Source organism: Patagioenas fasciata, unplaced genomic scaffold, assembly GCF_037038585.1.
Source record: "Patagioenas fasciata isolate bPatFas1 unplaced genomic scaffold, bPatFas1.hap1 Unplaced_3, whole genome shotgun sequence".
NCBI lineage: Eukaryota > Metazoa > Chordata > Aves > Columbiformes > Columbidae > Patagioenas > Patagioenas fasciata.
In genome coordinates this window covers 3,000,474-3,013,191 of record NW_027288732.1, presented here as the reverse complement: position 1 = coordinate 3,013,191, position 12,718 = coordinate 3,000,474, and the positions used below count along the sequence as shown (strand labels likewise).

Below are 12,718 nucleotides of genomic sequence, written 5' to 3'. Positions count from 1 at the left end.
GGGACATCTTTCCCTGAGTAGCCCAGGGGATACAGGGATGGGAAATTTTGGCTCTTGATGGCCCAGTGGGCTGGAGATGGGACAATCTGGGCCCAGAGATGAGATATCCTGGGTCTTGGTGTCCTCATGAGGTCCAGAGATTAATCATAGTGTTTCTTGGTAGCCAATGTGGTCCAGGGATGGGACATCTTGGTCTTGGTGGCCCAAGATGACTGGACAGAAAGCATCCTGGTCTTGGTAGCCAAAAGGGGTCCAGAGATGTGTCATCCTGGGTCTTGGTGGCCTCACAGTGTCCAGTGATGGGACATCTAGACATGGGTGCATCAAAGTGTCCAGGGATGGCACATTTTAGGTCTTGGTGTCCAAAAGTGTCCAGGAATGGGACACCTGGGGTCTGGGATTGGACATTTTATGTGTTGATGACCTAAGGGGCCCAGAGATGTGACATCCTGGATCTTGGTGGCCCAAAGTGTCCAGGGAATTGTCCTGTTGGCCTGGGTGGTCCAAGGGTTGGGGAATTTTAGGTCTTGGTGGCCCAAGGGGGCTGGAGATGGGACATCTTGGGTCCAGAGATGGGACATCTCTGGTCTTGGTGTCCCCAAACTGTCCAGAGATTGGGTCTTGGGTCTTGGTGTTCTAAGGGGTCCAGGGATGGGACATCTTCGGTCTGGTTGGCCCAAAATGTCCAGGGGTGGGTCATCCGGGGTATGGGATGGGACATTCTTGCTCTCAATGGCCCAAGGGGTCCAGGGATGGGACATTTTAGGTCTTGACTACCCAAAGTGTCCAGGGATGGGACATGCTGGGTCTTGGTGGCCTCACAGTGTCCAGGGATGGGACATCTTGACCTGGGTGTCCCAAAGTCTCCAGGGATGGGAGATCTTAGTTCTTGATGGCCCAGAGTCTCCAGGGATGGGACATTCCAGGTCTGGGATTGGACATTTTATGACTTGGTGGCCTAAGTCATCCAGAGGTGGGAAACCTTTGTTGGAGAATGGCTTGGAAATGGGGGACGTGGGTCTACAGAGCGGTTGTATGAGCATAGCCTATTCTGAAGGCCTTAGCATAAGTAGCAAGACTGGGCCGCAGTGGGAACCGCTGACTGTTTCAGTAAAATCAGCAAGGTCACTGAGACCTTGGCAGAGTTTCACAAACAGCTATCAAGAGCACTACAGTGTAGAATAAGCATAGCTAGCAGCTGCAAGTAGGAGGACCATGCAAATGTGACTGTTAGAGCTTAAGCCAATTGGTAGGTGACAGGTATGCATAATTATCGTGAACTGTATAAGTATATGCTATTTGGGCTAATAAATCGAACTATGCTTTATCACTCATATTGAGTCGACCTGCGTGTTCCTCCGCCGCTCAAAAATCCTTGGTCTTGGTGGTGCAAGATGTCTGCAGATGGGACATCTTGGGTCCCAAGATGGGACAACCTTGGTCTTTGTGGCCCCAAAATGTCCAGGGATGGGACATCTTTGCCTGGTTGTCCCAGAGTTTCCAGGGATGGGACATCTTGGTCTGGGTGGTCCAAGGGTTGGGGCATTTTAAGATCTTGGTGGCCCAAGGGTGTCCCAGAGTGTGCAGGGATAGGACATCTTGAGTCTCGGATGGGACATCCTGGCTCTCGGCGGTCCAACAGTTCCAGGAAAAGGACATTTTAGGTCTTTTGGTGGCCTAAGGGGACCAGAGATGGGAGATCTTGGCCTGGTTGGCTCAAGGGGGCTGGAGATGGGACATTTTAATACTTGGTGTCTCCAAAGGGTCCAGGGATAGGCCATCTCCCTAGGGGTGCAGGGATGGGACATTATAGGTCCTGGTAGCCCAAGGGGCCCAGGGATAGGATATTTTACGTCTTGGTCACCTAATGTATCCAGGCATGGGACATCCTGTGTCTTGGTGGCCACATAGTGTTCAGGGATGGGACGTCTTGGTCTTGGTCACTTAAGGGATCCAGGGATGGGAAATTTTGGCTCCTGATGGCCTCAGAGAGTCCAAACGTGGGACATCTTGTTGGCCTTAAGTGGTCCAGGGATGAGGCATCCAGGGTCTGGTTGGTCCAAGGGGGCTGGAGATGGGACATCTTGGGTCCAGAGATGGACAACTTGGTCTTGGTGGCCGAAAGTGTCCAGGGATGGGACATAGCGGTGGTGAGAGTGGCCGTGTCTCTTCTTTCACTGGGACCAGGCCACGGTGGGGTGACCGCCTCCCTGCCCTGTATTTAAAGGGGTGCCTGGGCAGGCTCCTTTGTGACATCACAATGCCCCACTGTGGCAGTTGCACAACCCCCTGAGATCCAGAGCCTTCAATAGGGCAGTTGATGGCTCCTTAGCACCTTTTGTGCTCCACTGTACCTCTCCCCATGTACACACCAGGGTGGTACCAAGGTACTGGCAGTCACATTCTCCCCCACCCTGGGCAGGCTGACTTCACCTCCACCAGCTTGATACAGGCAATTAACAATTAACTAATTAACACTTAAAGAACTAACACTTAAAGAGCTAACAGAGAGCTAAGCCTTAACCCACATCTCTATTGCCTAACCTTGCCTAGCTTTGTGTAACTTATTGTATGAGAAACAGGAGTTTGCTGACACCTTGCAAAGATAAAAAAACCTTGCATTCTTTGTGCATCCTTGGGTGAACTAGATAACAGAAACTTGGGCACAGGACAGGAGATACGCCAGTTCTAACCAGCTCAGCAGTCTGAGTCCCAGCCAACTCATCACACTGGACCAAAGGTCCCAGGTACAGAGAAGAGGACCCGGGGTCACGATCACTGCGCAGCTGCAACCAGGAGGAGCTGGAGGTGGAGATTATGGAAATGGTCTTCCAGAACTCACTGTAATAAGAACTGCCTTCTTGGGGACAGGTTATGAATGTGTATAGGCATTCCTAAAACTTTCATGAATATGTAACATTTTACTGCATTTAACCAAGCTCACAGCTACTGGAAATACACACAGGTATTAGGTGAAATTATTCCCGGTATGTCCAGTGCTGTAAATACATACCTTCTTTACAATCTCAAGGGTTGCAAGGTCATTTCCATGTCTCACATGCACCTGCTGGTGGTCTTCCTCTGACTGCCAGGCGCATCTCCATGACAGTCCTGCAAGGTGCTAGGGCAGCAGTGACCTTGCAAACAACATTCAAGCTACGTGCATGTTGGTGGCTTATCAGTTCCTTAGGCACAGCTTTAATGACACACACATAGACCAGCCATGTGCCTGAAGGTGGCCTATCAGGTGCTCAGGTGGAAGTGACCTCAGAGCCACCATCACAACTGTGTGCCTCTTGCCAGCCCACAAGTCCCTGAGGCACCACAGACCTGGTCTCAGCAATGCTGCCCATCTCCTCCTTGGTCCTAACAGCTGGTCAAATACCTGTAACCTCACGTCCTTCTTCAGATGGCCCGTGGCTGCTCCAGAATCACCCTATGTTGCCCCAAGGGGCCAAACTGCTTAAGTATGGTAGGGAGAGGGATTGGAGGTGATGGGGTTTGAGCATGGGAACGAGAGCTTTGAGCATGAGGTGTTCACTTTAGAGGTTAGGGGTTAGAGCTTGCTGTTCAGAGTTAGGAATTAGGCATCTGGTAATCCGCTTAGGTGCGTGGTTAGTGTTAAGGGTGTGTGGTAGCTTTGTGAGTTAGGGGTGTTTTTTAGGTTTGTGGTGAGGGCTAAGATTAAGGCTGGTATTTTAAGGCTAGGGATACAGGGTAGAGGTTTAAGTGAGTAAAAGGATAAGACTAAGAATAAGGGGTTGTGGGCTTGGGATTTGGCTTAGAGGTAAATTTTGAGATTGGGTTTAAAGTAGTGCATTACTGTCAGGGTGAGGGCTAGCATTTAGGGGTAAGGTTAGAGTTTAAGATTATTGCTTAGAACGCAGGTAAGGGCCTAACATAAATGCCACAGTCAATGTCACAATGGCATCACTGTTACCTGAAACCCTCCAGATCTTTCATCTCTCTTGGCCAAGCCATTCTTTCCTCTCCTCTCTTGACTCAGTTCACCTTGACCTTCCCACATCTGTCATCATCTTGGGAGCAGCTTTCTGATGGCCTTCATGACTTCTGAGTATTTGCCTTCCCGCTGCTGGTCAGTCAGTTCCTGTGACAGAAGTGACCTCACAGCAGCGTCCAAAGGGACACAATGAGCCGCTGTGCTGCTGAGGTCCCTGCTCAGCCCACCCAGCAGCCCTGCACCACCCCTTAGGTCCCCTACTTCAGCTCATGCCTACCAGCTCATACTCCAGAAGAGCTCCCATAGGTCCTGGGAGACTTTTCCCAGTCACACGTGGTGCTTCAGCTGCCTCATGAAACTTTTCGTAGTTAGTTAGTTAGTTAGTTAGTTAGTTAGTTAGTTAGTTAGTTAGTTAGTTAGTTAGTTAGTTAGTTTTGACAGCACCATGGGCAAGTGTCAGCAAGCTAATTAAACACTGTATCTCTATTTGAATGTTTTTATGCAGCCATTTCCTAAAATGACAGAATCACAGAATGTTAGGGATCAGAAGGGACCTCAAAAGATCATCTAGTACAATCCCCTGCCAGAGCAGGAAATACATTGCCTACCAATGGTTAGAGAAACACTGTTCAGAGGATCTTGTCAATTTGTATTGGCACATTTTATATCTCTACTTCTTTCCCTCTGTCTCTTTTACTTGCCTACCCTTTGAAGAGCTCTCTGAGGAAAAGATTAATTGAATTATGGAATACCACAGATTGGAAGAGACTCCCCTGTCAGAATCTTTGCAACAGTGTCTTCAACTGGATCAAGTGAGGCTCCCCTTACAACTGTTCTGAGTTCTTATAATTCAGCGAGCCTGTTGTCCTGCACATCCTCTCTGGCATTTGCAAGCAACTTCAGTAATTGCTCAACTTTATCCAGTTTTGCAGCAGAAACTGCTACAGGGATCTCTGAAACAGTCTGATTCTTCACCCAGGATGTTAATAACTACCTTTATGAACAGGAAATAGGCCCAGGCACAGCAGGATCTGCCTGTCTCCAGCACTGTCTGGAATCCCACAAGAAGAAATCCCACACAAATTGGGCAAACCTTTAATTTTTGCTTATTTTGGAGGTGGTTGATATTGAAGGAGGTTGACTTTACTCAATCACTTGGTTTCATGTTGATCCATTGTCTCAGACTAGTTTCTCCTGTTGTCTCTGTGGACGATGAGATGGGAAAGTCCTGGGAGCACCCAGGTGACTAATGACTGAAGAGCTCTGGTTGCACACCTGCACAACTTTGTTTCACCGCCTCAAACCCACCATCTCCTCCTCTCCCCCTTATCCCCTTGCATTTTGAATCATCCTGGTTTTGGAGCTGTCTGCTCTATTCCTTTCTATGTCTGAAAACAAATGTAAAGATGAAGGGAAAAACACCAGATTTTATTGTATATGTGGGCTTTTTTTGTGCTTCTTTCTCCTAGATGTGTGGTTTGATTTAAGAAATATAACTTAAGAAAACTTAAGTCAGGTCGAGACTTGACTAGTGAGTTTCACCTACCTCACAACAGGTGCCTGTGAGAGTTTGTTTTCCCGAAGCTCCCTGTATAATCAATGGAGACAGGAGAAAACTCTCAAGGCTGGGTCCTCCCAACCTATAGCTGGCACGCAAAAGAAAAGTTACAAATCTCTTCCAGTCAGTTTTCTTCTGGTCTGCATTTAGGTCAGGACATTTAATAGTAACAGCAATGAGCAACTGTTTGGAAGCAACTGCATTTCAATGCAGATGGATGTCAGATGAGACTGTGTGGAACCATAACCAATTTCAGTCATTATTTAGAGTACTAAAGAAGATGAGTTATACTTGTTCTCTATTCTGCCCTCCTATCCCCTTTCCTCAAGAAAGCGAGAGCACGAAGCTGTGGAAGAAAGCAGGGGATTATGGAAGAGGTGCTTGATACTGCTTATTCTGAAATCAATAGATACTCAGGGACTCCTAATCCAAAAAGGCAAGTACTGAAGAGTAGAAAGAAAAGCTTTCAATATACATTTGATATGATTTGATTTGATTTGATTTGATTTGATTTGATTTGATTTGATTTGATTTGATTTGATTTGATAGTTTAGCATTTGTGCAATAAAAGGGATGACTTAGCCACAGAGGTGTGATAGATGTTTGGAACCAGTCTGCATGAATTTGGAATTTGGCAGGAATGGCATAAAATAGCTAACAGACTTTAAAATCCCCTGTGTTGAAGGAAGAATTCTTTATGAGTGTTTGAAAAAGGTTGAAAGAAGACGACAAATTGTCTGAGAACTCCAGTTTAAACTTGATAGAGAAAAATCAGGGTATGAGAAATGCTTGAAATACTTTATTTGTGTACTATAGGAAGACTGCAAGGAACGAAAGAAGCAGAGAAGGTTTTGTAAAGCCTTTCACCCAGACTGTGGAATTATCACACTTGTTTTTTGCCATGTTCCTGTCTCAGCATGATGAACTGAAATTCAACATGGGACCAGAAAATGGAACTGCAGTTACTGAGTTTGTCCTAGAGGGTTTCTCAGGGCTTGATCAAAGACTACAGCTCTTACTCTCTCTGTTCTTTCTGCTCATATACCTGACAACAGTGATGGGGAACACTACCATAACTTTCCTCGTATATGCAGATCACCGCCTACAAACCCCCATGTACTTTTTCATTGCCAATCTGGCCTTCCTAGAAATCTGGTTTACATCCTCCACAAGCATAAAATTGGTTGTGATCCTGGGTTCTGGTAAGAGAACAATCTCACTAAGCAGCTGCTTTGCCCAATCCTATTTCTATTTTTCCCTGGGCTGTACAGAGTTTGTTCTACTAGTTGTCATGTCCTTTGACCGCTATGTTGCCATCTGCCAACCTTTGCGTTATGCTGCCATCATGAAGCCTCAGCTCTGCATCCACCTGGTTGTTGCTGCTTGGGTCACAGGCTTCACACTCTTGAGTTACCGCCTGGTCATCCTCTCCCAGCTGACTTTCTGTGGCTCAAATGAGATCCATCACTTTTTCTGTGACAACTCCACCTTATTCAAACTGTCCTGCTCTGACACCAGCTTGCTCTGGAAAATAGACTCTGTTTTCTTATCATTTGTCGTTCTCGGTTCCTTATGTTTAACTCTGGCATTTTACATGTGCATCCTTTTCTGCATTGTACATCTTCCAGCAGCCTCTGGGAGGAAAAAAGCTTTTACCACGTGTTCTTCCCATCTCACCACTTTGGCCATTGCATATGGGAGCTGTATTGTTCTCTATGCATGTCCTTCAGAATATGTTTCCTTGGAGACTAACAGCATTGTAGCGTTGCTGAACACTGTTCTGTACCCATTCTTAAATCCATTCATCTATGGTCTCAGAAACAAGACTGTGATACTGGCCCTGAATGAAGCCATTGCCCGTACAACAACACAGATTTTCCCCTAATCATGAGGCATTTCTGGACAGCATTTCCAGTGATCTGCTATCATATGCTAGATAATACCAATGCATATGTATGCAACCTCCAGACACAGATGACTCAGGAGATTTATGTTCTCGTTGGATGTTGTTAAGTGATAAGAAGCTCCTCTGCACACACAAAGAAGGCACTAACAAAGGCAGGAGAAGTAAGTCAGTTAATACCCTGCCCCGACTGCTCCCAGCACCATCACATGAGCCACCAACTCATCACAAGCCCACCTCCAAAACCAAGAATAGCACAGAGGCTCATTGGCAAGTGGGAACCCAAATTACAGGCTCTGAGGAATTAACATCTTGTTCCAAGGCTGCCCTGGGAGTGCCATCAGCCTCATTGTCCAGGTTTGAAGCCCATTGAGAGGAATGACTGAGAGCAGCTCTCTGGATCACCATTTAGACTAACAGGATTTTGCCTAGGGGTGCAGGACACATTTGGGTGCAGGGGAAGAACGTTTCTGGATTACACAGGACTTATCATGGGAAGTTTGGGGAAGGACCCCAACCAGTGCAGTCTGTCCTGTCTTCTCATTAAACTTAATTTCTAAATCTATGCTATGTGAGCAAATCTCTCCTCTGCATGAATGTGTGAGTGTAGTGAGCAGAACAGGAGCAGGGGGTCAGACAGCCTGTATGTCATTGGTGCCAGCAACTGAGAGACCAGAGTGACCAGACATAAGAGTGTGTGTGCACATGTGTGTGACTGGGGAGGTCTGTACCAGTATCTGGAATGGGGCTGCAGCCCTGGGGGCTCATGTGTCCTGGTGTCTGCAACTGGCAAGGCCGATATCCTGAGGAGGCTGCTGAGCAGACTGTTTGGGCCCAGGATCCACCCTGTTACAGGTATATGTGTAAAACAGACTAGACTAGACTAGACTAGACTAGTTCAGTGGGAAGAGGCCTACAATGATCATCTAGTTCAAATACCTGACCCATTCAGGGCTGACCAAAAGATAAATCATGTACCAAGGGCATTGTCCAAGTGTCTCTTAAACACTGACAGGCTTGGGGTATTGACCACCTCTCTAGGAAGCCTGTTCCGGTTTTTGACCAACCTTGATAAAGAGATGGTTCCTAATATCTAGTCTAAACCTTCCCTGACCAAGCTTTGAACCATTCCCACGTGTCCTATCACTGGACACCAGGGAGAAGATCTCAGCACCTCCCTGTCCATGTCCCCTCCTCAGGAAGCTGTAGAGAGCAATGAGCCTCCTTTTCCCCAAACAAGAGAAGCCCAGAGTCCTCAGCTGCTCCTCAGAGGACAATCTTTCCAGCCCTTTCACCAATTTTGTTACTCTGCTCTGGACATATCCAAGGGCCTTCACATCCTTGTTGTAATAGTATATGGGGCCCAGAACTGCACACAGCCCTCAAGGTGAGGCCATACCAATGTTGAATACAGCAGCATAGTCACGTCTTTTGACCACATGGCCATGCTGTGTTTGATGCACCCCAGGATGGGGATTACTGTCTTGGCTGCTGGGGAACAGTGTTGCCTCCTGTTGACCGTGTGGCCAACCATCACTCCAGATCCCTTTCTGCAGGGCTGCTCTCCAGCCGCTCTCTCCTAATCTACACTTGCACTCAGTGTTACTCTATCCCAGGTGAACAACCCAGCACTTGGACTTGTTCAGTTTCATGCCAAGTGCCGGGTTCTGCAGTTGGGTCACAACAACCCCATTCAACACTACAGGCTTAAGGAAGAGCGACTGGAATCTGACAATGGAAAAGGACCTCGGGGTGTTGATCAGCACCCATCTGAACATGAGCCAGCATGTGCCCAGGTGGCCAAGAAGGCCAGCAGCATCCTGGTGTGCAACAGGAATAGTGTGGCCAGCAGGACCAGGCAAGTGATCATCCCCCTGTTCTCGGAACTGGTGAGGCTGCACCTCAAATCCTGTGTGTAGTTTTGGGCTCCTCACTACAAGAAAGACCTTGAGGTGCTGGAGTGAGTTCAGAGAAGGGCAGTGAAGTTGGTGAGGGGTCTGGAGAACAAGTCAGATGGGGAGCAGTTGAGGGAACTGGGACTCTGTAGCCTGGAGAACAGGAGGTTGAAGGGAGACCTTATCACTGTCTACAAGTGCCTGAAAGGAGGTTGTAGCATGGAGAGTGTTGGTCTCTTCTCTCAAACAGCAAGTGATAGGACAAGAAGAAAGGGGCCACAAGTTGCACCCAGGAAGGTTCAGTTTGCATAATAGGAAAAATTTCTTCACAGAAGAGGTTGTCAGGCAGTGAAACAGGCTGCCCAAGGAAGTGGTTGAGTCACCATCCCTGAAGGTGTTTAAAAGACATATAGATGAGGTTCTTAGGGACATGGTTTATAGCCAGAGTTAGGTTAATGGCTGGACACGATGATCTTGAGGGTTTCTTCCAACTTATATGATTATATGATCTCACTGGGATGAGAAACATCATGGGGCAGCTCACCCATATGGAGTACCAGTATGGATGGATGAATGGGTGGATGGATGGATGCATGCATGCATGTATGCATGGTAGGGCAATCAGATAGATAGATGGATTGAGACAGAGAGGAGGATCAACCTCCCTATCAGCCCAAGGGCTGGGATCAGCCATGGCAGGAACACAGGACCGTCCCCCTGTGTCCTCTGCTCTTGTTTTCAAGAGATCCTTCACACCCGTTGCTGGCAGCCCTCTTGTGCCAGCCCCTCTCACCAGCACAAGACTGCTTCTGCTACCGCAGTGACAGAGCAGCCTGCCCTGAGCTGGGGAATGCAGAAATAGGTTTCTGTGGGTCATTTATTCCCCCGTTGAAGCACAGAGCACTAGGAGCAGGCTGTGGTGCCTGAAAACCACGGTGAGATAGTTCAAGGCAGATCACTGAAGGTCCTTCACCATCTCCAGGAACACTGGGCACCCACAGATGGACACTCAAACCAGCACCATGACGTAACATCTTGCCCCATGTCCTCCCCTGAGCGCATGAAAAACCCAAGTACAGCAGCATGGCCTTGGTGGGGGGGAAATTTATTCAGGCTGACCACAGCTTTGGAAGAGGAGCCCAAGCTCCAAATACAGAAAGTGAGGAAATCCCCTTTTACGGGTTGTTTCGAAAAGATGGAGCAAATTTCAGAGATACAGTGATTTCAAAATGGATCCATCTTTTTGAAACACCCTGTGTTACAGAGATCCAACACAGGAAGTCACGGTCCCAGAAACAGGTAAACAGGTCTCTGGTTCCGAGAGGCTGGCTTCATGCCTCTGGAGAAGTTTTGTGGATGAAGAAATTCTTTGACAAACATGGTTATCACAGATAAAATGCACAGTCCAAAGGAGGATCCTGAGATGAATTGGAAATAACTTCTGAAGAGACTTGGGTAACTAATTGTTGCTGACAGAAAAATGATTGAATCACTTTCTTCAGTGCCACTTTCAGCTCCTAGTTCCTCATGCCATAGATGAGGGGGTTCACTGCTAGAGGCACCAGTGAGTACAGAACAGACACCACCAGGTCCAGGCTTGGTGAAAAAATGGAGGGGGGCGTCAGATAGACAAACATGGCAGTGTTGGCAAACAGGGAGACCATGGCCAGGTGAGGGAGGCAAGTGGAAAAGGCTTTGTGCCGTCCCTGCTCAGAGGGGATCCTCAGCACGGCCCTGAAGATCTGCACATAGGACACCACGATGAACACAAAACACCCAAATCCTAACCAGACACTGACCACAAGAAGCCCAAGTTCCCTGAGGTAGGAGTGTGAGCAGGAGAGCTTGAGGATCTGGGGGATTTCACAGAAGAACTGGCCCAGGACATTGCCCTTGCACAGTGGCAGTGAAAATGTATTGGTCGTGTGCAGCAGAGCATGGAGAAACCCAGTGGCCCAGGCAGCTGCTGCCATGTGGACACAAGCTCTGCTGCCCAGGAGGGTCCCGTAGTGCAGGGGTTTGCAGATGGCAATGTAGTGGTCGTAGGACATGATGGTGAGAAGATAAAATTCTGCTGAAGCTAAAAAGAAAACCAGGAAGAGTTGGGCAGCACATCCTGCATAGGAAATGGCCATGGTATCCCACAGAGAGTTGGCCATGGACTTGGGGACAGTGGTGGAGATGGAGCCCAGGTCGAGGAGGGAGAGGTTGAGCAGGAAGAAGTACATGGGGGTGTGGAGGTGCTGGTCCCAGGCTATGGTGGTGATGATGAGGCCGTTGCCCAGGAGGGCAGCCAGGTAGATGCCCAGGAAGAGCCAGAAGTGCAAGAGTTGCAGCTCCCGTATGTCTGCGAACGCCAGGAGGAGGAACTGGCTGATGAAGCTGCTTTTGGACATTTGCTTCCTCTGGGCATGGGACACTGTCCAAGGAAGACCTCAAAGGCCAGGGCTTTTGTGCTGGCCTGGGGAAAGGGGATGGGATGGAGGGGTTGCAAACCTCTCAGGATCTGCTGGAGAGGAGAACGAAGGACACAGGTGCCTCCTTTTCTTTTTGCCGTGTATGTTCACTCACCTCTGGGGCTGACCACTTTCTGACCCCCGGAAGCTGCTGTGCCCTTCAGAGGGGCAAAGGCTGTGGGGTGCCTGCCCAGAGCACCTGCAATGGGCACTGCTGTGGGACCAGCCCCGACTGGGCTTTGCTGGGGAGAGGGTGTTGGTGGTGGAGAGAGGGCAGGGGAGGTGGCAGAACCTCAAGAGAACTGGACTGTTCTGGGAAGGACCTGAGAGAGAAAAACATCAGCGTGTATCTCGTGCTGCATGACCATGCAGGGTGAAGACTCACACCAGGGGTTGTGGTGCAGAGCCAGGGCTTCTGGAAGGGATCAAAGACATGCAGGTGCAGGAGAGAGGAGACTGCTCTATGCCCTTGGTGACATGGACAGACCAGGAAGGTGGCCCAGGGCCTTCATCACCCCCCAGTCACTGGCCATCTCTCATGGGCCATTTCCAGCACTGGCCGTGCACCCCAGGTTTACGGGTAAGGTTCCCTGTGAGGCCATGTCCATCCTCCTGCTGGGCTCAGGGCCTGTCTCAGGGAATGGACAGCCCTGCCCAGACTCTCTCCTGGCCCAGACCCTGGCAGACCCTGGAGCAGGGCTGCCTGTGACCCCACAGGTGACACGACCTCTCCAGGAGCTTGGAGAGGCTGCCCAACAGGAAGGCCATGGGGTGACAAAGCACCAAGAACTGCTCTGGCTATCAAGTCAGGAGACCGTTCCCCACCCTGAATGCACCCTGTCCTGTGCTGAACCTGCACCATGGGGCTGTGGGACCACGTGTGGGGCAGCAGGGCTGGGCTGTCACAGCACAAGGTGCAGACAGGGGCCAGAAAGCAGCTGCCAG

General features: G+C 49.0%; 1 protein-coding gene and 1 pseudogene across 1 annotated transcript; one reads left to right on the top strand and one right to left on the bottom strand.

Annotated features, from left to right (window-relative positions):
- Window positions 1-6,420: 6,420 nt before the first annotated feature.
- On the top strand, window positions 6,421-7,404 carry LOC139826844 (olfactory receptor 6E1-like). Its single transcript, XM_071803245.1, has one exon. It carries the CDS (start codon window positions 6,421-6,423, stop codon window positions 7,402-7,404), a length of 984 nt encoding a protein of 327 aa, XP_071659346.1.
- Window positions 7,405-10,702: 3,298 nt separating this feature from the next.
- LOC139826841 (olfactory receptor 14C36-like) lies at window positions 10,703-11,713 on the bottom strand (annotated as a pseudogene).
- Window positions 11,714-12,718: the final 1,005 nt, after the last annotated feature.

Bases quoted from the DNA above. Each gene is read 5' to 3' on its own strand.
- LOC139826844 (XM_071803245.1), top strand. From the start codon at position 6,421: ATGTTCCTGTCTCAGCATGATGAACTGAAATTCAACATGGGACCAGAA.